This window comes from Excalfactoria chinensis, chromosome 2 (assembly GCF_039878825.1).
Source record: "Excalfactoria chinensis isolate bCotChi1 chromosome 2, bCotChi1.hap2, whole genome shotgun sequence".
Taxonomy (NCBI): domain Eukaryota; kingdom Metazoa; phylum Chordata; class Aves; order Galliformes; family Phasianidae; genus Excalfactoria; species Excalfactoria chinensis.
The window spans coordinates 139750264-139770903 of record NC_092826.1 but is presented as its reverse complement, the minus strand read 5'-3'; the positions used below and the strand labels follow the sequence as shown (position 1 = coordinate 139770903).

Here is a 20640-nt window from a genome sequence, read left to right as displayed (position 1 = left end):
CATCTCAGCTATTCACTACAGGTTTATTTTATAGGCAGGAGAAAGAAGTGGACACTGCTACAGTACTTATATTCTGCTCTGTTTTGGAGGTGTCTTCTGAGATAAGATGCACCCTGTTGATCTATTGACTGTAATTGCTGACAAAAAAAGGGGCCTGTGGAGTCTGTGCAGACAGAAATTTCTGCAGTGCAGTACAGTACGATATGTACAGACTTCAGATGAATCTCAGCCAGGGGGTCTAGTTAAAGGAAGATTAACTATTTCAGTCAATCAGAGCGCAAAAATCACAGTTCATTGGCATATCATTCAATATGAGAAAAATAGGAAGTTTTTGTTTCAAATTACATGAGAGAAGTTTTATGTAAGACGCTGACAAAGTGTCTCCCTGTGCTGATCTGACATTTCAGCTGTACTGTGCTCTTTAGAGCTAAAGACTTTACTTTTCCGGGGGGAACAACTTGAAAATCTTATCTGGCCTCAATTCTTCCCATGTGACTTCAAGCACTGAACAAAGGTGTGTAAGTGAGAGCACAGAGATGGACAAAGCTCCTTCTGTACTCAGTGCGGAGAGGCACCTTCACAACACCTTGGGATTTTAACTAAGCTGCCACAGCTCTCCAAGGTCACCAAACTCTCTCCTCCAACACAGATGCTACCCAACTGAATACTGGGGTTTGCATGTTTGCAATAGACTAATCAATGTACTCTCTAGGAATTCTGAAAGATTGCAGACATCAGTACACATTTAAAATTTAACACATCACCACCATAAACACACACACACGCACTAAAATAACATTCCAAAAGTTACCATGAAGATTTCCATTGCTTTCCTCAGTACAGCAAAGACTGGTCATTTATTTGCAGTAAATACTTTGTACTGGGACACATAAGCAGGTATAAATGTTAAGAATGACTTAAGAAACTAACAGGTTACCTCAGACATCTTTCCTACAGAGAGCATCCCAGGACCAGCTTGCAGGCACTACACAGGCTCTTAACTCACCTTGCTTTGGAGAACAAGAATTTGCTGGGCTCGTCCACGCCAGCTGCCAGAATTGGTCAAAAGACTTTGGATATTCACATCTTCACCAACTTCATTTGCTAAGAGCTGCAAAGAAGGGGTTAACATTAGCAAAAAGACTAGGTTGAAAGGTGTTGGGGAGGTGGGAGCAAAATTCACCCTTTCTAGTGGTACACACAAAACACTGTATCTATATACACACTATAGCCTTTATCTCCTGCACCTGATGTCTGATACTCCAGATATTCACTGCTGCTTAGGAGGGTCTGACTAACAAAAATGGTTTTGTTATGGTAGATATTTCAGTATTTCAATGTTTGGGTATTAGTCTCTGATTTTGTTTTATGAGTCCATATTTTGCTGCCTGCCTATGGAGAGTGTCAGATTGGACTGTCTAGCTGTATCTAGTTGGGTGTTGTGAGCAGTACCCACCACTCCTGATATCTAATATAGTTAACATAACAGACACCATGAATCAAACGGCCATAATATGTAAGTGGCCTGTTCACGTATTGCGCCCCTTCTATCTCCTCTTCTCTTGCACTGTGATGAGAACATCTGCCCACCAGCACTGCCACCAGAATGTGGCGAACCCTGTTAAAGAACAAAGAAGCCATCTGTTGGCATTCTGATAAGAAATACTGATGCTCTCAAAGCAACGGCACTTAGTCGCCCAGATATGGTGATGCTTGTTAAGGAACCGGGCAGCAGAACATGAGATAATGACTATAAAATCAAGCAGCTGCAAGTCCTAAGTGGGACTCAGAACTGAACTGCTTCTGGATGGCAAAACCTGTGACCCCCTTGATGGCCAGGGATGCCACTAATGATGCCTTCTTTCTGAGTGAGTGGCTCGTGTTCCTTTAGGTGAATTCAGAGCTAGACAGTAGACTATCACATGCTGATTAGCAGGAATTTGATCTGCAGAGGATCCAGGTGATAAAAAATTCTAGGTGACTAAAAATTCTAAATAATAAGAAAACAACAATACTTACTAAAAAATTGATGTAATAATAAGCTACGATGGCTGCTAAGATTTTTAGGCAATAATACAGCTCTAATTATAACCATTAACTTGCAGGCACGCCTTATTCTACCAGTGATCTCTAAAGGAACCTGCCTGTTCCCCTAACACCAGGAGAAAGGTGTCAAACTGTGCTACCTCTGTAAGAAGAGCATTTCAAATTAATCACCGAGATTTCCTAAGCATTACTAAGAGTTTTCAAAGTATTTAATTATTGCGTGTATGATCTATAGCCAGAACTAAGTAGGAACAGAGTAGAGCTCTTGTCTTAATACACACCCCTGCAATCAGGCATTAAGCCAATCTCTCTCACACAATTCTGAAAGAGCCACATTAACAAGAGCTAAAGTTAGTATGATGAGCATTTAAATTATTTATAAAAAGGTCAGCAGAGTTCTATTTTTAGAACCATATTCTCTACTCTGATCTGCATTGCAGGTCTCTTACGCAAAGAAATGAAACTAAAGGAAGCAGAGTACAGAGTAATGCATTAAAATCCACCATGAATCAAAAAGGAAAAGGTCAGTCTGGATGTCACTCCACCAAGCTGTTTAAACATGCTTTAGTTCAAGTATGATCTTTAATCTCATTAATGTTCATGGGAATGAAACCTACATTAAAAGTAAATACATAATTAAATGCTTTTGAAAATAGGAATGGATCTGAATGTATGCTTCAGGTCAGTCAAAACCTATTGTGCTTCAAATCTTCAAGTACCTCTACCCATGATAAGAGAAGAAATAATGGAAACATTCACCCACAGAGGGAGACTCTTCATGCAGAGTATGAAACCTGTGTGTGTCCATGTGCATATCTTTCCAATGCAACCACTGTATCTGTGGTCTCTTATACCCAGAGTTCACTGGAATCATGGAGGCTAAAGAAAGCTCCAAGGAAAAGCCACCTCCTGATTTCACATGAGAGAGATCATGCCCAGGATCCCAGCCACAGACTGTGTCCTGGGACAGTACCTTTTGGGTCATCTTCAGTTCCTGTTTTGTAGATTGCAGCTGGTTACGATACTCCAGCACTTTGAAGTTGGCTGTAGTTAATTTTTCTTGCAATGCTTTCACCTCTGGACTTTCAGCCTTTGAAGAAAAGAATGGATTTGGTAAGAACAAAATCTACAGTGAAAAACTGAAGTTATTGTGGTCCACAGATCCAACAGAATCTTTTTCTTTCACACCCATGAAAATACACTCCCTACTGTTTAAGGTACAGGGGAAGCAAAAGCAGAGCAATGTGGCTGCAGAATTAGTGACGGGGTACACCCCTGTCATAAGAGAAGGAATGCACAACAGCAAAAGTATCAGCTATTACTTCTGATCTGCTTTCCTCCCCACGGGTACAATTCATACCAAGTTTTCTTCTGTCTTCTTCAGAGCTGACTGCTTGATGCCTGCATCGTTGCCACCAAGAAAATGTATTTTTTCCACAGCTGTCTGCAGCTGGAAGAAAAAAAATGCATCATTATTGAACAAATACAGTGAAGGAAACAATCTTCATGGAAGATTAATTAGTAAATAATACAACTGCAATCTGAATGATCTTCTGGAAAAAAAAGACCTTATTTCTCCTTGTTTTTTTGAATGCAACCAGTAGAAAACCCTTGTCCTGAAAAGCTTCCCAAAGAAGCCTGTATTACTTTATTGTGGGATAACTTCAGTGATTTCTGGGGAATTTTATCATCAGAGGTTCATAAAATAAGCATTTATATGTATCAGTGAATGCTCAGGACAGCGCAGATCAGAATGATGTTGTTGCCAGTTTACCTACTTTTCAAGAAAATCAGGATATTCCATAAAAAGAACAAACTTCTGCCCACCAGAGGAATTTAAAGAGAGAAATGACGACCTATTGCCCTACATCTGTGATTTAGTAGTGATGTCAACACCCATATTTTAGCTGGTATAGCTCTAAAGTAGCATTTCTCAATGTGTAAAGCATAGGTCTGCTATTGCTTGCACACAGAATAAGAAGGCAGAGGCACTGTCATCCCCCTTCTGAACCAGGCATGTTTTTGTTGAGACTGTAAAGAGTCATTATAGGATCAGAGTGCAGTTTGGAGCATAAAGGTTTGGGAAATGTTGTTTCAAGGGGCTGAGATTTCATTCTTTAAGGTGGGAAGAAAATCTTGATTATTTGCCCAAATAAAAGAAGGCTCTGAGGAATAGCTTCTTTATTAAAGCCATATCTGGAGTGAGTGCAATCCAGAGCCTCCTGAGCATTTCTTGGCAAATAAAGCCATGCTTAGGGCACCCTTCTATCCAGTTCATAAACTCCTTTAGCTGGTGGCAGCTGCTAGGTCAAATTCTAATGGTGTTTTCTGCAAACATCCATTTGTGGTCTTTCTTTATTAGTACCACTCTTTGCTAAGCACTTGCTCAATGACCACACCCTGCATTTTGTTTGTGGGAACACATTCACCTTAAAACACTTATGATTTCCATAGTGTTCTGTTCTCGTGCAAACAAAGAGCTAACAATAAAATAACAGTGTTTTCCACTGGTGTGGTAGTGATGTATTCATAAGGTACCTTCAGTCATTTTGGACATGGCTTAGTGGGAACTATTGGTGATAGGTGGACATTTGGACTGGGTGATGTTGGAGGTCTTTTCCAAGCTTGGTGATTCTATGATTTCACTGAGTTTAAGCCATCTAGAAGTGAGCATATGGGATGAGATTCAACACAACAAATTAATGCTTTTCCTGCTCTCAGTGTGAATGTCTCTATTAATAATGCATGGAATCTAGTCAATACAATCATGGAATTCTACTCTTCAGCCAGGTCTACATTAGATCAAGTGGATGCATGAAATGAGGGCTCTGTTTTTGCCCACATGCGGCTCTTTAGTCCTGTTTGAGGTATCCTACAACTATTGTACCCTGACTGCCAGTCCTGTCACATCTAACAGTCCTGTATGGGTGTCTGAGAGATCGAGCAGTGCCTCAGATGGTCCTTCTTTGCCTATGAGCAGAGAATTGAAATGCACGTTAGTTGTCTTGATTCTTTCTATCATCGAAGGAAAAAGATGAGTGTAAATCATTAGCTCAGCTTCAAATTATTAGACAGATGTGAATCTCCACAGGTTCCTATCTGTGGTAGCTCTTCTTACACATCACTCAGCACTTCAGAAAGTCATAGAATGACCTTGGTTGAAAAGGACCACAATGCTCATCTTGTTTCAACCCTCCTGCTATGTGCAGGGTCACCAACCACCAGACCAGGCTGCCCAGAGCTACATCCAGCCTGGCCTTGGATGCATTCAGGGATGGGGCATCCACAGCTTCCTTGAGTATTTCTGATAGAGACCCCCAGATTGTAGTTCACCTCTATCTCAGAAGAGACAAGTTGCTTCACTGGGTTTTGATTTTGATGGTGCTAACATCCAAGTAACAGATTGGTTCATATCTGAGAAGCTTACCACTGCTTGGATCAGCAATTACTGTTTCTTCACTTCCTTTCCTGAAGTGTCTGCATTACTTTTCTTTTGGGTAAATACCAGAGAATAATAAGTTTCTGTCTGAATAATGCTCATTACACTTCTTCAGCAGAGGATTATAACCAAGACAATTTCATTCTGGAATACTTCCTGAAATTATTTATGGCTTGCTTCCCTGCGTGTGTGACTTCAGAGGTCCCCAGCCATGCCAGATATTTCTTAGCCATCCAGCCAACTGTTTCACAAGACCCTTCTGACCAGAACTCTCTTCACTTATGCAGTTCTCAAACATATCATCCAACACTTCTCCATCTTTCAAATAATAGGTACAGTTCCAATGGAGGAGTGATTTGCGACAATATGTGATTACAGAAGATGGAGCCAAAATGCTTTTGTCAGATAGCAAAATAAGTGTTATCAATACATTAAAGTGATGTCTACTGAGGAGGCAAAGTGCAGTAAAACACACTGAAAATGAACAAAAATTTACCAAAAACACATAAGGAAGAACAGTAGGAGCCAATGAACAAAGTAAACATTGAGATCAGAACATCTCATTTTCATTTCATCTCAGAAAAATTAGTCCTGTGAAAGGTCAGCCCATATAAAAAAGTCATACTAAACCAGAAGAATACACCTGCCTGAGTGAAGATCTGCTATCTAAAGTGACATAATTTGTTCCTACCTCGGTTCAGACAGCATTTATGCCACTTGTGCTTCAAAATACAAGTGAACATTCCTAAATGGCATTTCACACATCTTTGGCTCGTTATAACTTACTGATGTCCTCTCCTAGCTCCTCCTTGCTGCAACACTGGAAACAGCTGAGGGCATACATCCCTCCCTCCCAGGACGGACAAGAATGATGAGAACTCCAAGCACGGATGCAAGAGCAAATTCAAATTGGCAACATGAATCAAGCCCACAGCTGCTACAGCTCCTCAACCCCAAAAGCTGGACTTCTGTGTTCTCGCAGGAAGAAAAAGAAAACAAGAAAAATGTCTCACTTCTCTCTCCAGCTCTTTGACTTTGTTATTCAGTTGCTTTACTTTGGCTTTTTCACTCTCAGTCTCGGCAATTATCTCACGGTTCTTTTTGGCCAGTTCAACTATTTTCGTAGCTGCAACATCCCCTGCTAAACCAGACGTCCCTGGAAAGTACACAACAAAGCAAAGGATATTTCTTACAGGCAAGAGTCACAATAGATGATGCTTTTGTTCTCTATCCAACGCACAGTGTACTGTTATTGTCTAAGTCATTTCTCAGCGCTGTGCCAGGCACTTAAATGAGTAATAGAGGGAAAAGAGGCGACAGTGATTCCAGCTGGATTGCTTGATTCTTTGAACAAGCACCACAGTGTGACCAGCAAAGCCACATTTCACACTTTAGCAATGGCCACATCAAAAGACCACAACAGAACTCATAGCAATATTTTTACATGCAATTGGCAGAGGTGTTTTCTGCTCATCGCTGTGAAGGGCTGTTATGACCAGGTGGCATAATATGGCACGTTACAGAAAAAGACAGCACTCTACTTTGCGCTGGTTGTTTATTTCTGGTGTTGTTGAAACAGAGGTGCAAAGTTTGGTAGACATCTGTCCTTAAAGGTCAGGGACATTATTACAGTTGGATGCTGGATAACTTCCAGGAGATTTCTTTGTGTCTATTTATGTGTCCCTTGTGATTATACACAGAGCTTTACCGTATTACTGTGATCTTTTAAACAGACACTTCACTCACTTCCTCATCAGAGAAGGTTTGATTAGTGTCACAGATAAAGAAATCCCTGGAATGCCTTCTGTGTCCTTGGCTTTTTCTAATACCACATAGGTGAAGAAAAGCTTTCGTACAAGTGCAAAATTGATATGATTACACATAGTGCTCAAGAAAACCTCTAGCTCAGCACTGAATATCAGCTTGCAATAACACCTTACATCTGAGCTAGATGAAAACTGGGATATATGTACAGTGAATTAGCTATTAGTTCTTTTTAACTCTTTCACCCCCCTTCAGTATTCCTAATGATTCTTCTGCTGACATCTGTGTAGATTATATGCTAGAACTGCAGTGAGATGCAAAGATGACAGACTGCTCTTAAATGAATCTGGAGTCCCATTAAACCTCTAGAGAGCTCACAAAAGCTATGCAGAATACAGGTGAGAACAGAATGTGACCCCATGTCGCTATTTTAAAACCTTGTAAAGTAAATAAAAAGTTTATTGTTTTTAAAAGCATTTCCACTGTTCTTACTTCTTTACCCGATATGTTTCCTCTAGCAGTTATTTATTCCTTAGCCTTCATAACAAATAATGGCTGCTAAGGACCACAGTACATACTAAACTAACAAAGAAACAGGCTCAGGCTCTTATGCAGTGTCTTCAAATACATGGCACACATTTAATTAAAGATTCTTATTTCCCTGAAAAGTGTGGGAGTCTCTTGCCACAAAGTAGGCAGGAAAGACAGAGGTATGGAGCAAACTGCCACAGGCTGGTAGTTTGCCAGCCAAGAAGCTACAGCAGCATTTCTAGCTCTTGTCTTGACCTAGTAACACTGTATCATCTACCCTAAATAAAAGCTGCAGCTAATTATTAATAATGAAAATGTGATATATGCATTATTTAGTTCTGCTTACTGCTGTTTTTCCCCTTCCCTACCAGCCAGGTCATCACTGCTGTCCTGCACAACAGTGGCACCCAGTGGAGGAGGTTCAAACTGCACGATTTAGTCTTCAAAGACCGTCCAAACTTTAAAACTGGACTTTTTGTTGAGCCAGCATTCTGCATGTATCTTACCCAGGCATTTAAACAAAAGAAGCCTGAATAAGGAATTTAACGCAGTGTAGCTGGGAAACCTGCAACACTTCTCTCTGACATTAATAAAAAGGCTTCTAAAATTTCAGAGTCCCCACTTTTTGTGCTGATAGTGGCAAGTTTGTAAATCTGTGTGGAACACAAATAGCTGCGTGTCCCAAAAGAGCACTGTAATTCTTTAAAGGGACATGATTACTGATAACAGCACTCTGCGTCTTTGGCCTGACCTGTCTGACAATATCAGACCACTTCTTGTCTTTCGAGTAGCTCTATTTCTAAGAAGGGGAGTAGTAGTATTCAAATTTTGCAGCTCATGAAACCATAGGAGAGAGTAATAAGTAAGATGCAAGTAAGATGCAGAGCTGTGAGCTTACATGTCAATCCTTGTGTACATGCTATCATGCCAAAGCACTGCAAGGAACCTCCCACAGGCAGTGAGACTCCCAGGTGGGAGACACGTTGATGTTCAAATAACTGCAAACGCCGAAGTGTCAGCTTAGGCCTTGCAATTCTTTCTCAGAGCTGAATTTGGATCCTCCTAGCATAAGTTCACTACAGGAGTGGAAATGGAGGCAACCACAATATGCCTGAAATACTCCTTTTTATCAGAGAGCAGGTGAAATAGCCGTCACGTAAATATTTTACTGACAGAAGGTTTATTTTTCTCACAGTGATGTTGTTATCGTCCTTTTACTGTCTTCAGCAGCAAACAAATACTGGAACTAGCCTAGTGTGAACACAAAGCTACTGTGTTTACCTGACAAAGCCAATCTATTCTCCTGTATTTTTTTCTGCAGTTGCTTTATCTCAAAATCTTTCTCTGTCACCAGTTTGTATAATCTGCAGTTCTCATCCCGGAGCTCTCGAAGCTGATCCTGGTGTTGTTCATCCTCAACCTCAAGCGATCTGACAAAAAAAGAAAGTCATAATGGCAGATGTCTCTAGAATGTGTTTCAAACAGATGCTTCTAGAAGTAAAGTAATGAAACGACTATGCTGAATGAGCTGAGCTCACCAGGAATTACTGAATTAAGCAGAACATCCTGAACACCAGCTGGGCATCTGATATTTCACCTATTCAGTTTCCTTCTGTTCTTGGGAGCAAAGCATCACAGAGCACTCATCTTTTCCAAGGCTCCCGAGGCTGCTGAAGAGACTCACCTCATTCACACTCACCTATCTGGTTCTTCAGAGGAAACAGGTGGGTTTGCCATTCAGCACCTGTGACATTCAGGCTTTACTTCCTATGCTTACCAAAGCCAATAGAAACCAACGAAGTATAAACTACAAAAGCTGCTACTGAAGTTCTTTCTTCAAAAGTGAAGGCTTCAGAGCAAGTCAAAAAAAAGATCAATTTCTGATGTCCTCATTTGATTTTCTTGGAACCCCACCAGGATGGACTGCCATCAGCTTGTACTGTTATGTTACTTTTTGGAATTCACTTAGGAACAAAGAATATCAAATGCCCTCTGAATGGGAGGAAATAGCCCTGCTCCTCCAATTCTCTGGCACATTTAGTAACATTTATGGGTTTCATTTCTCTCGGACATCCAGAGAATGAAGAACTTTAATCTCTTTGCTGGTTTTTCATGACAGTTCCTCCAAATGTAAAATCTGGAAGTTAGGGCCTTGGGGGCACAATTAGACTGTGAAAACACAGGCATCTATCCAAGACGTCCCAGAGTTATCTGAGCCCACTATCCAGTGAGGAGAGGCAATCTGATTACCCACACATAGGTGCCATCTGAGCCAGCCCCCAGCTGCTGCTGCTTAAGGGCACATGTCTCCTGTGTCCTGCCTTTACTATGTAGATACCCCTGATACCATAGGGCATCCCAGATAGCACCAGCAGCTGAATAAAACCCTAGATTCTCATTACCTGCACTGTGACCTTGGGTATACACATTCAGTGACTCAATCTGGAATAGAGTCCCACGCCTTCAGCCTACAGAGAGATTGCTCCAGCCTGCAGGAAGTAGGTAGCCTGGGTTTGGATGAAGGCCAGTTGTTTCAGTATGTGGCCATAAGCACAACCAGAGCCAGAAGTCAGCAATCACAACAGTCACATCACTCTTTTCTCTCAAAAGTTTTAGCAAGTTTTTTGCTCAAACCAGACTCTTAAATCCACACTCTGTATCTGCATGTCAGAATAAATGACCCCTTAAAGCACTGCTATAAGCTACAGAGGCAATTTATAAGATGATTCACAATCCATAATTAAGCAATGCACTTCTGCTCCAAAGCTGAAAATCAAAGGGAGATCAAAGGCAGTTATTTACAAAGCAGAAGAAAGCAAGCAGCAATCTGAGCAGAGAAAAGACAAAACTAAGTTATTCCCACACGTCCTACACACAGAAGTTAGCAACAAAACTGTGCAGATTTAATGAGGGACACATGGGCAAAAGGATTCTCAACTGTTATGAAATTAAGATGCAAACAAGGTTCTAAGCTCATAGCACACCTGATCAGAGATCTCTTCCTCAGAGTTGGCTTGAGAACCTTAACACACAGCACTTGTGGCAAAAAGGCTGGAAATCCCAACTGTACAGAGCTGGAGTCTTGTTTGAGGGACTTCTTCCCACCCCATTACAGAGTGATTCTATGCATTATAAAGGAGGTTTCCACCCAAGTGGTTCAGTAATGGAAAAACCATCAAAAGAAACAAGCTGCAAAAAGCTCACTTGTTTTACTGTAGTTCAAAGAAACAGAGCCAGGGAAGTTGGTGAACAATGTCTGTAACAGATATTCAGGTATCTTTCCCAACTCTGTTACAGATTCTCCATGTGATGGGGAAAAATACTTAATCTTAAAGGCACCAAAACAGATAAAGCTACAGAAAAACAGACAGCAATGTCAGCTGGACGTGTGCCTGAATAGAAACTGGAAGGAGGAATGGAAGGAAGGAAAAATGAACTCCTGAGGCCCAGAGGAAGGATGGCAACCGAGAGGAGGAAGTGTTGCTGTAAACAACATGGACATACAGAAATCACTGCCACTGCAGACCATATGGAGGGAGTCCTGGTACTTTGGGAACGACTTTCTTATGCGTTGTCATGGAAATACAGCAACACAGTATCTGTACACAATGATGAATCCTTTCCAGAAGCAAATCCTGCCTGGATTTGATAACTACTCTTCTGCCAAATGTAAACATACACGAACAAAGGACAATCCAGATAAATCTGCAATCTGCTACACATGGTATGTCAAATGAAGACTTTTAATGGTCAATGTTATTAAAAAGACAAATAAAGAGCTAGGTAACTGCTCTTGAGTTACTCAGGCCTAAATTACTGAGCTGCAAATGGCAGAGAAGCATTGCCAGAATTGCTGGGAGTCTCCTGTACTCCGCAGCTCACTCTGCCAGTATGCCACAGCAACTCCTCAGATCCCTTTTCCCCAGTCAAATTTACAGCTGAAATGTGGGAATCAGTCTCCCCCTGCAAAAATAAATCCCCACAGTAATCTTTACATCCTATCAAAAGAAATGTTGAAGGGGACAATTGGTAAGAGATCAGATCAGAAGCTCACACTAGCAGGTCGGACAGCCATGGAGAGGGACCAATATGTAAAGATTTCCATCTTTGTATGGAAAGCAGGAGGGAAAGCTACAGTTTCTTTCTGAAAGCTCAGCTCCCTGCTTTCACACAGGTTTCTCTTGCAGCATGAACACCATATTCCCAGAAGCACTTGAAAACTTCACCGATTCATTCCCAGTTTCTGCTGCAGCATAAATAATTGGGTGTGAAGAACCAAACTTCAGAAACAAACTGCCCAGAGTAACACAGAAGGAAGAACAGCAGTTAGGGCCCAATAAAGTTTGGTTAATGGCCTGATAAGCCTGGCTAGAGGTCCCTTTCCCCACTATAGATTCTGGGAGGGAAAACTGTCTCAAAGGTACATACCCAAGTGGCTTTCCACCTGTAATCTGTTGGTTTTGGCAGAGCTGGCAGCTCCTCCCACACACCCATGTACCACAGCCCACCTCCCTATCATGGCAGTAATAAAACAGTTTGTGTGGCTAAGGTTATAATCTAGATCACTGAAATGACCTGAGATAAAAATACCCTTGTCCCAGAAAGTGAATTCAGTTTCCAGCACAGCCCTGAAGACAGCTGTATTGGTAGAGCTGCAAGTGGTGAGCGGAAGCAGGATTTTTTTAAGCTGCCTTCACTTAACAGGGAGAAAATCACAGAATAGCCAACACTGTAGCAACAGAAGACATCTTTGGGATCTGTCCAGCTCCAAACCTATTTGAGTTTGTAAAAATACAGATAAATTAATTGTGTCAGGAGACACTGATTACATCCTAGGAGGAAGATGAATGATCTGAGCTGGGGTTTCAAATCTGGTCCAGTAAATTGAATTGTACACTCAGCCTCAAATGCAAGATAAAGGAAGTTCCACAGTAGAATGTCTAGTGTTCTGATAAGCCAAATAATCCCTCAGTGGGTGAGATAAGACCCAAACCTCTGACCCCAGTATGATTTAAAATCCTACCTGGTGTATCCCTGTCAAGTATCTCACCCATGAGGCAACCTTATCTATGAGACTCTCCTGTACATACACTCCATCTCCTATGGCCGTCTTTTGACCTACTAAGTCATGTCATAAGTGAAAGACACACAGGGGAACACTTCTCTGGGCTGCAGGCCTTTGGTTTATACCTGTTAGCTGCATGATGCTTTACACATATTGGTCTCTGGAAATTATTCATGTAGGGAACTTGTTTACAGAGCTAAGCAGGAGCTAACCAGCAGTTCAATCACCCCGAGTGACTGGAGATGGTCAGGTAGTACCTAGCTGGTACCTTAACCCCTCCATCCTGCAGCTCTTTACTTGTGAAATGCTGATAACTAAAGGGCATATCACAGTGCAAAATATCTCAGACACAGTGAGAGTTTTCTCAGGATACTGGAAACTGAAGACAAAGTGGTTTTTTACTGTGACATAAGACCGGATGCTAAACATGCTTTTGGTGATCTCCTGAAGGACAAGTGTTGCTACACTTTTACCTTTTGCTGTCATCTTCAGTTACAGGCTGTTCTGTTTCAAACAAGTTTAGATCAGTCGGGATGTTGAAAGTCTCCTTTCCATTGCCATTGTTACCCTTCTGACTGTTCTGCTTTTCTTTCTTCCTCTCCATTAGAGTCTGCAGTCTTCTCTGCTGTTGTACCTGAAGAGCTGTAAACTGGCTTTTAAGGTGTTCGTTCCCATTTATGTCTGACTCCATTGCTTACTAAAAGCATCACAAGAAGAAAATGAAGAGCAACAGAGAGCAGAGATCAACACCATATTCAAAACATCCTCTTCTAACAGCTACGTTGTAGTTTTTCCACACTGACCTTTGCACAGTCTCCCTGACACCACCTTTTCCTCTAAATCACTGTGCTCTTCAGCCTCACAGCTTCACTTTAATGGCTTTTTACCACAAATGCCTTTCAAACAGAAAAAATAAGTAAATAAATTAAAAAATGTCTTCAGGTCTTTTAACCTCCAACATTAAAAAAGTGTTTTAAACTGTTTTCTAAACAGACCCATTTAAAACAAACATCTTTAGAGGAGAGCAAGTTGGGGCTGAACCGAAGCCAATGTAACAACCATGTTACTGAAAGGAATGCAGGCAGGCTGCTGCTCAGCTCTGTCTCCAGGTTACAAAGGAAGGTGCTGATTCCCTATGTTGGGTCTAAGGTAGAACTGAGAGTGAAACAGAGATCCCTATGAAGTCTATGAAGAAAGGTTGAGGGACCTGGCCTTGTTTAGCTTGGAGAAGGCCCTGGTGAGACCTCATTGTGGACTTCCAATACTTGAAGGGAACATATAAACAGGAGGGGGAATGGCTGTTTGTGAGGGTGGGCAGCAATAGGACAAGGGGTTTTAAACTAGACAGGGGGGTTAGGTTGGATATTAGGAAGAAGCTTTTCACCCAGAGGGTGGTGACGCACTGAACAGGTTGCCCAAGGAGGCTGTGGATGCCCCATCCCTGCAGGCATTCAAGGCCAGGCTGGATGTGGCTCTGGGCAGCCTGGGCTGCTGGTTGCTGACCCTGCACACAGCAGGGGGTTGGAACTGGATGAGCACTGTGGGTCTTTTCAACCCAGGCCATCCAATGATTCTGTAATCCCTGTTTATACTCATACTCCCTTTGGATACCAAGAGGGTGGCTGACAACCTTCCCCTATCTTTCTAACATTAGCGCAGGGCCTATCTCACTCTGAGGAAGGACAAAGTGCACCTGCGTGTCTGTGAGGAACTTTATTCAAGCACCAAGCCTGGCTGGGGATGAATTACAACCTGTGGGCACCGTTACCCCTCGGGACTCTCTGGACCGAAGGGGATGCGCCATAGCTCACCCTGCGCGGAGCGCGGCCTCCTTCACCTCCACACAGGCGCTCCGTGACAGGCCGCGCTGCTCCCTCAGCCCCTCTCCGCCGGCCCACCCCCTCCGACACCCCCGGTTCCTACCTACCCGGCCTCCCCCAGCCCCGAGACCGGCGGCAGAGCTCTCAGAGCCCGCGTTGGCACGGCCGTACTCAGCCCCTCCGGTTCCCGGCTCCGCCGCCGGCCCACGCTGTCCCCATGGCAACAACGTGGCGAGGGCGGAGGAAAGAGCGGGGCCGCGCATGCGCACCGAGCGTCTCTCTCCTCAGCGCGGCCGCCATCTTAGCGCCCTCGGCCTTCCGGCAACCCACAGAGCTGAGGCGGCGCTGGGAGCCGCCATCGTGGCTGAGAAGAATACGATTTACGGCCAAACACAGCGGAGGAAGCTGCCTTGGCTCAGCACGCTGCTCCCCAGTCCGGCCCCGCAGGAAATCCTCGCACACACGTTGGTTACCTGCATTGCTCTCAGCTGTTTATTCACATTGCATCACACGCCCCTCCCCACAACATACCACAGAGAGGGAGGGCACGACTCGTTTTATCGGTTGGACTTAATATTGGCACGATGGAATGTAGGCTGGTTTGTTTTTAGAACCGATTCACTTCATCAATACATTTATTTAGGTGACTGCTGTTAAGAGATACAAGGGGTTCCTGCGAAATACCACACTGGCAGCTTACAAAGGTCTTTACACCTCACCCAAGGGGCTTTTCAGATGTAAATATTAGCCAGAAGAACACTAAAGTTACACAAAATACAGTAATCCAAGGGTCTGAAAGCCTATGGTAAAAAATAGGGAGCCTGTGTCTTCATTAACGATGAATAAATATAACATTTAAATAGCTGAAACACACCAAATAACCTCACGCCTTAAATAAAAAATAAAATAAAATAGATGTTTATAGATCTCTCTGTTTTAGAAATCAGTGCTATTAGAAGCTTCTAAATTACAAAGCCGGAGGCTGGCAAATATACAGGACAGAAAGTGACGTGAAAATACAATGCTATCTTACAGACACAGCCTCTACGCCCTGGGCTGAGGTCTAGCAAAGCTAGCTCAGACTTTGTCATTTTGGGCAACGGCAGCAAGAGAAATCACCAATTGTAGGACTGAGTAAAACAGCCAAGGGGAAGAATATGGGTTTTCCACTACATCCCCTAAAAAGCAGGGTATGATAGTGCCAATCGAAGGGAACCAGACTGCCATTCGCCTAGTATGCGATCATTTATGCTGCCAGCCTCAGAACAGCGTACCAGATACAAAAATAAAGGGCAATTCTCTAAAACAATATATATATTTTTCCCCCCCCCAAGAACCCCTTGATATGAGGTTAATAGATGCAGTACACAGGCCACCACCGGGACAGATTTACGTCATCCTTCTATTACTCCTTGGGCTTTATCACATACTCCCGAAGCATGGAATACAGCACACCTATGAGACAGAAAAAAACCCACAGTGTGAGATAAAGAAAGCTGGACTGAATACAAAAAGTGTTCAAAATCTCAACTCTGAGCAACAGAAACAACGTTGCCCTCCCTCTTCTGTTTTCCTCCCTCTTCTGTTTTCCTCCCTCTTCTGTTTTCCTCCCTCTTCTGTTTTCCTCCCTCTTCTGTTTTCCTCCCTCTTCTGTTTTCCTCCCTCTTCTGTTTTCCTCCCTCTTCTGTTTTCCTCCCTCTTCTGTTTTCCTCCCTCTTCTGTTTTCCTCCCTCTTCTGTTTTCCTCCCTCTTCTGTTTTCCTCCCTCTTCTGTTTTCCTCCCTCTTCTGTTTTCCTCCCTCTTCTGTTTTCCTCCCTCTTCTGTTTTCCTCCCTCTTCTGTTTTCCTCCCTCTTCTGTTTTCCTCCCTCTTCTGTTTTCCTCCCTCTTCTGTTTTCCTCCCTCTTCTGTTTTCCTCCCTCTTCTGTTTTCCTCTTTTCCTTGCCTTGTTGCACACAGATCCCCAGCCAACTCCAGTCTGCTTTACAGCCAGAGTCAAGCTTTGCTCTTGCTGGCAATAGAATGAAGGCAGGCAGCATTATGTGGGATGCTCATTCAACACACACACAGCTGGAATACTTAAATAGGGCCTCGAAGTACATTCATAGTCATCACTGTCTATGCAAGCTGGCTTTCCAGTGCATTAAATTCAGAAACAGCAGCGTATCTACGTGGGAAAACATTAACAGCAGGTGGTCATTTGTCTTTGCCTCTAATTTCAGTACCTCCAGAAGCTTCCCACATGTATAAGTAGTCCAAACTTCTACTCTCAGAGCTAACGGAGTTCAGTACTCAACACGTGCACTACAACATCCACCAGCAGGACAAGAGGTACAAGAAGGTCTCCACAAGGCCCTGCTCAGTACGTACCACAAGTTATTGCTCCCACAACGAAACCCTGCGCTGCCACACGCATGTGAATCAGGTGGAGCGACATCTTTGTGTTCCCCCGGTGCTTCAGTTTGTACAGCCCATAGCCCACCACCACGGCAAAGCCAGCCATCCCTGCAAGGGAGGAAAACACCCATGTGAGTAAGGATCCCATCCCACGCCTCGGTGACTTTGATCTGCCTCAAGAAACACTGAGAATAAGCGTGTTTTTGTCTGATGGCTCTCCGCACACAGGGCAAGTCCCTGTCCTTCCCACTGCTTTCCACCTCATTTCAATCACAAGTCAGCAGGGAAGACAGCGACGATTTCCAGTGGTGTTAAAACACAACAGCAGAAACTCGGGGACTGTTCTCAAGGTGTCAGAATCCCTTCAATATTTCTCAGAGAGCACAAGTGCTGCTGGCTTTCTTGGAAGGAAGCTCACACTCAATAAAACAGCTCAGCTTTGGCTGGGGCACTCAGTGCTAACGATGGGTGGAGGCATCCTAACATATCACCTGCCTGCCCAGCACGTTATTTGGGGTGTTGTCACATTTGGCCTTCTTTCACCTGGACACAAGTCATCAGTTCCCTCTCCCACATTACAGGACAGAGGTTCAGCATGGTCTCTTCACAGAGGTCCATTTTAGTCCTACAAACCACACAGGCCAGGCTGTGCCATTTCCTTCTGGTATACAGAAGGGCTCTCACAGAACGGCAGCGGGCAGCAATTTCCAATCCCCACCACTTCAGTCTGCATTTAAGGATGATTATTTACATAATTCAAAGAAGGCTGCCAAGTTTTAAGGACTGTGTATATTTCACTGCCAAAAAGCCAGACAGCTTGACTACCTGAACAAGAAACATTAGCAGTTCCACCTGAGAAGCTAACAGCCTTTCTCTGTGCATGACTTACAGAATAGCTGCATTATAGACAAATAAAGAACTCAGCTCTGACACAGTTTGAGGGTGAGCTGATCCACCTGGGGGAAGCCAGCAGCCTGCTTCATTGAGAGCCCCAGAGCAAAGTCCTGTGACCACAGAACCCAGAAGCAGCAATCAGCTGTCACGGAACAGCTCACCCCGACTGACCTGAATACCGTCCATTTAAGGCAGCTCGAAATCAAACCCTCTCCGTGTGAAGAGGTGGCTCCCAATCACAGCAAAGTCCTCAGGGTGCACACAGACCTGTCCTCAAGGTTTTTCCAGCAGCTCAAGCAGAGGCTGAGAACTCAGCCAATCTCAAGCTGGGGAACCATGAAACCTAGCAGGAAAATGCTAGGAGTGCAGAACGGCAATGGAAAACTACCTCATCTTTAGGGCGTGGGATGGATTCTAGATACTTGTTTGCTACGTTATTAGCTTGAAAGTCATATTGTAGCGACCACATCACAGCCAATAACTACATTAGAACAGCTGCTAGATGCCCTCCTCATCACAGGAACACTTCAGTACATCTTTTGAAACGCACCTAAACATTTTTGGGCATTCTTTTTGACATTCTGGGTCTGCTGTTATTAAGATGAGAGACCTCATCCATTTCTCTCTTAACACAGCATCAAATAAATACCATCACAGGTACGAGCAGCACTGCTGTTACCACATAACAACCCCACACCTGGAGCTCATTACAAAGAGGAACCCATTTCAAACCCATTCACAGGACTGTGTTTGCCGTATTGATTTCCCACACAGCGCAGGTCTATGGAAGTACATCCAAACTCCAGCTCACCAATGGGTACGAATGGCGTCTCCTTAAACTTCCGTAGCAGCTTCGACGTCTGGCTGGTTTCAGTCTCATACTCGGGGTAAACAGGTTTGTGCCCGGACGACATGGTGCCTGCAAAGACAACGAGTCTCCCTTCAGATTTGATAAGGAAGCTATTAGGATGCACGGGCAGGACGGGGACCTGCTGGGGCACAACCCGGAAAGGGCTGCACGCCCGTCCCGAGCAGCATTTCCCGCACACCCATTTCACCGCAGAGCTCCTTACAACCAGCGCTCATCCCGCTAACGGGACCCTCCCGAGCCGCGTTCCGTCCTTCCCCGCGGGCTCAGGAACCTCAGACCCGGGGAACGCCAACCGAGCCGCCGGCAGCACCCCGCGCCCCGGCCCGCCCTGACCTTGCCCGACCCCCGGGACGCACCGAGGCCTGCAAGGCCGCCCGTGAGCTCCGCTTCAAAGCGGAGACGAAGCAGAAAGAAGAAAGGAAGGAGACAGGCCGGATAACGCCCCGCAGTGCCCGCACCCGGCGCTCCGCTCACCGCACAGCGCACACTCCGCACTCGGTTCCCGACACCGGCCGGCGTCTGCGGCACCAAGCCCCGCCCCCCCGCCCTTATTGGCCGGCAGCCTGGCCCCGCCCCCTTCCCGCATCAGAACTACAGCTCCCAGAGCGCCGCGCGCCCGCCGCCAGCCAATCCTGAGCGCCGTTTGGGGGGGCGGAGCCTTCACGTCCTTACGTGGGTCAAGTCCTTATATGGACTAGGAGGTGAGGCGCGGCGTGACGTCACTCGGTTCCCCCCAACCCCCGACCTGCAGGATGGGGCGGCGTGGTTTCCTATGGCTGCCGCTATCCCGATCTCTCCTCAGTGCCGGCCCTTCTGCTCTTTTCTCATTGCAGCCCAGCCCTTCTGCTCACTCTTCTTGCATTAAATTCGATAACAAAGTGGCAGAGGGGATCCTGCTTCCTGTACCTGGCATGAAACCCATTCAGAACCGATACACCCCACTCTGAAACAAAGGGACGTGGCCACGAGGTCAGGAGCAGCCACGTGTGACCTCAGAGAGGCCTGAGATATAGGGCAGGGAAGCTGATGCTATCAGTGCTGTCATTACCCTGCCTGCCCCAGGAGTTCAGCAGGGCCAGAAGGCTGTGCCTGTGCTCAGCTACAGATGGTCATTATTACTTTTTTGCCTGAAGCTCAAACAAAAAAAACCCCCTCAGGATCCTGAAGATGCCTAAAACCTTCCCCTGATCTATGCTGTCAGAGCAAAACAGCATAGAAAAGTGCTTTGTGGAGCCCTCACCCCTATTTTCGGAGTCTGGGGCCCCAGAGAGAGCAGAGCCCTGCTTTTCCAGGCAGCATAAAAGCAAGCAGCTCTTTTATATCCTTTATTTTTAATTATTATTTTTCATGCTACTGAACGTCCCTAAATGTGCTTTCCATTATCGATAATCTGGTTACATTAATTGCCAAAGCCATTAAGGCTCTGCAGAGTATAACAGGAAAAAAAAACAAAGGAGTCTGCAATTACCAGCTCCCAAATGGACTTAAAATCTGGTAATAAATGACAGCGAGGGCTGCTCTTGGCCATGGCTGTTACAGACATGTTTAATTCCCTGCAGCTCTGAGCTCTGTGCTCTCGGGTAGAAACTCAATTATAAACCCAAACTCACTTTGTTTTCATTGCTGGGCTAAGGAAGCTCCTGTCACCTGAAGCAGCTCCATCAAAGCCTGTGCTTTTTGCTCCCTGCTGTTGTGTGCATTGCCCAGGCCTGGGAGCACCGCTTTAGCTGAGGCAGCTGATTGCTGTAATTGACCAGCTCAATGGCTGGTTTGGTTCCCTTTGGAAAACTGAGCCTTACCAGGCAGCAGAAACAA

The 20640-nt window shown here is 44.5% G+C and overlaps 2 protein-coding genes across 5 annotated transcripts in view; both read right to left on the bottom strand.

Annotated features, from left to right (window-relative positions):
* Positions 1-14904, bottom strand: part of CCDC13 (coiled-coil domain containing 13) — a 30009-nt gene extending 15105 nt beyond the window's left edge. The window contains exons 1-8 of one of the 2 annotated variants that reach the window (XM_072328910.1): positions 14773-14904; positions 13649-13741; positions 13319-13542; positions 9062-9210; positions 6499-6641; positions 3407-3496; positions 3020-3136; positions 1007-1111 (exon numbers count right to left, since the gene is read on the bottom strand). In XM_072328910.1, the coding sequence (XP_072185011.1) occupies positions 1007-1111; positions 3020-3136; positions 3407-3496; positions 6499-6641; positions 9062-9210; positions 13319-13536 (822 nt within the window). In that variant the 5' untranslated portion in view covers positions 13537-13542; positions 13649-13741; positions 14773-14904. Of the gene's footprint in view, positions 1-1006; positions 1112-3019; positions 3137-3406; positions 3497-6498; positions 6642-9061; positions 9211-13318; positions 13543-13648; positions 13742-14656; positions 14727-14772 lie in introns of those variants that run through there. The other variant, XM_072328911.1, reaches the window with a different exon arrangement.
* Positions 14905-15136: 232 nt separating this feature from the next.
* HIGD1A (HIG1 hypoxia inducible domain family member 1A) lies at positions 15137-19426 on the bottom strand. Of its 3 annotated transcripts, none has more exons than XM_072328579.1 (4): positions 19300-19426; positions 18766-18873; positions 17034-17168; positions 15137-16120 (listed from the first exon to the last, which is right to left on the bottom strand). In XM_072328579.1, the coding sequence occupies exons 1-4, from the start codon at positions 19409-19411 to the stop codon at positions 16071-16073; spliced, it is 405 nt and encodes a 134-aa protein (XP_072184680.1). In that variant the 5' UTR covers positions 19412-19426; the 3' UTR covers positions 15137-16070. The 3 variants fall into 3 exon arrangements, with proteins under 3 accessions (XP_072184680.1, XP_072184683.1, XP_072184682.1); XM_072328582.1 differs by having other exon boundaries at positions 19284-19355; XM_072328581.1 differs by having other exon boundaries at positions 19182-19352.
* Positions 19427-20640: the final 1214 nt, after the last annotated feature.

Bases quoted from the DNA above. Each gene is read 5' to 3' on its own strand.
- HIGD1A (XM_072328579.1), bottom strand. From the start codon at position 19,411: ATGCGGGAAGGGGGCGGGGCCAGGCTGCCGGCCAATAAGGGCGGGGGG. The intron at 17,169-18,765 runs GTGAGCTGGAGT...CCTCCCTTGCAG, and splicing joins GACGCCATTCGTACCCATTG to GGATGGCTGGCTTTGCCGTG. The intron at 16,121-17,033 runs GTACGTACTGAG...TCTGTCTCATAG, and splicing joins TGTGGGAGCAATAACTTGTG to GTGTGCTGTATTCCATGCTT.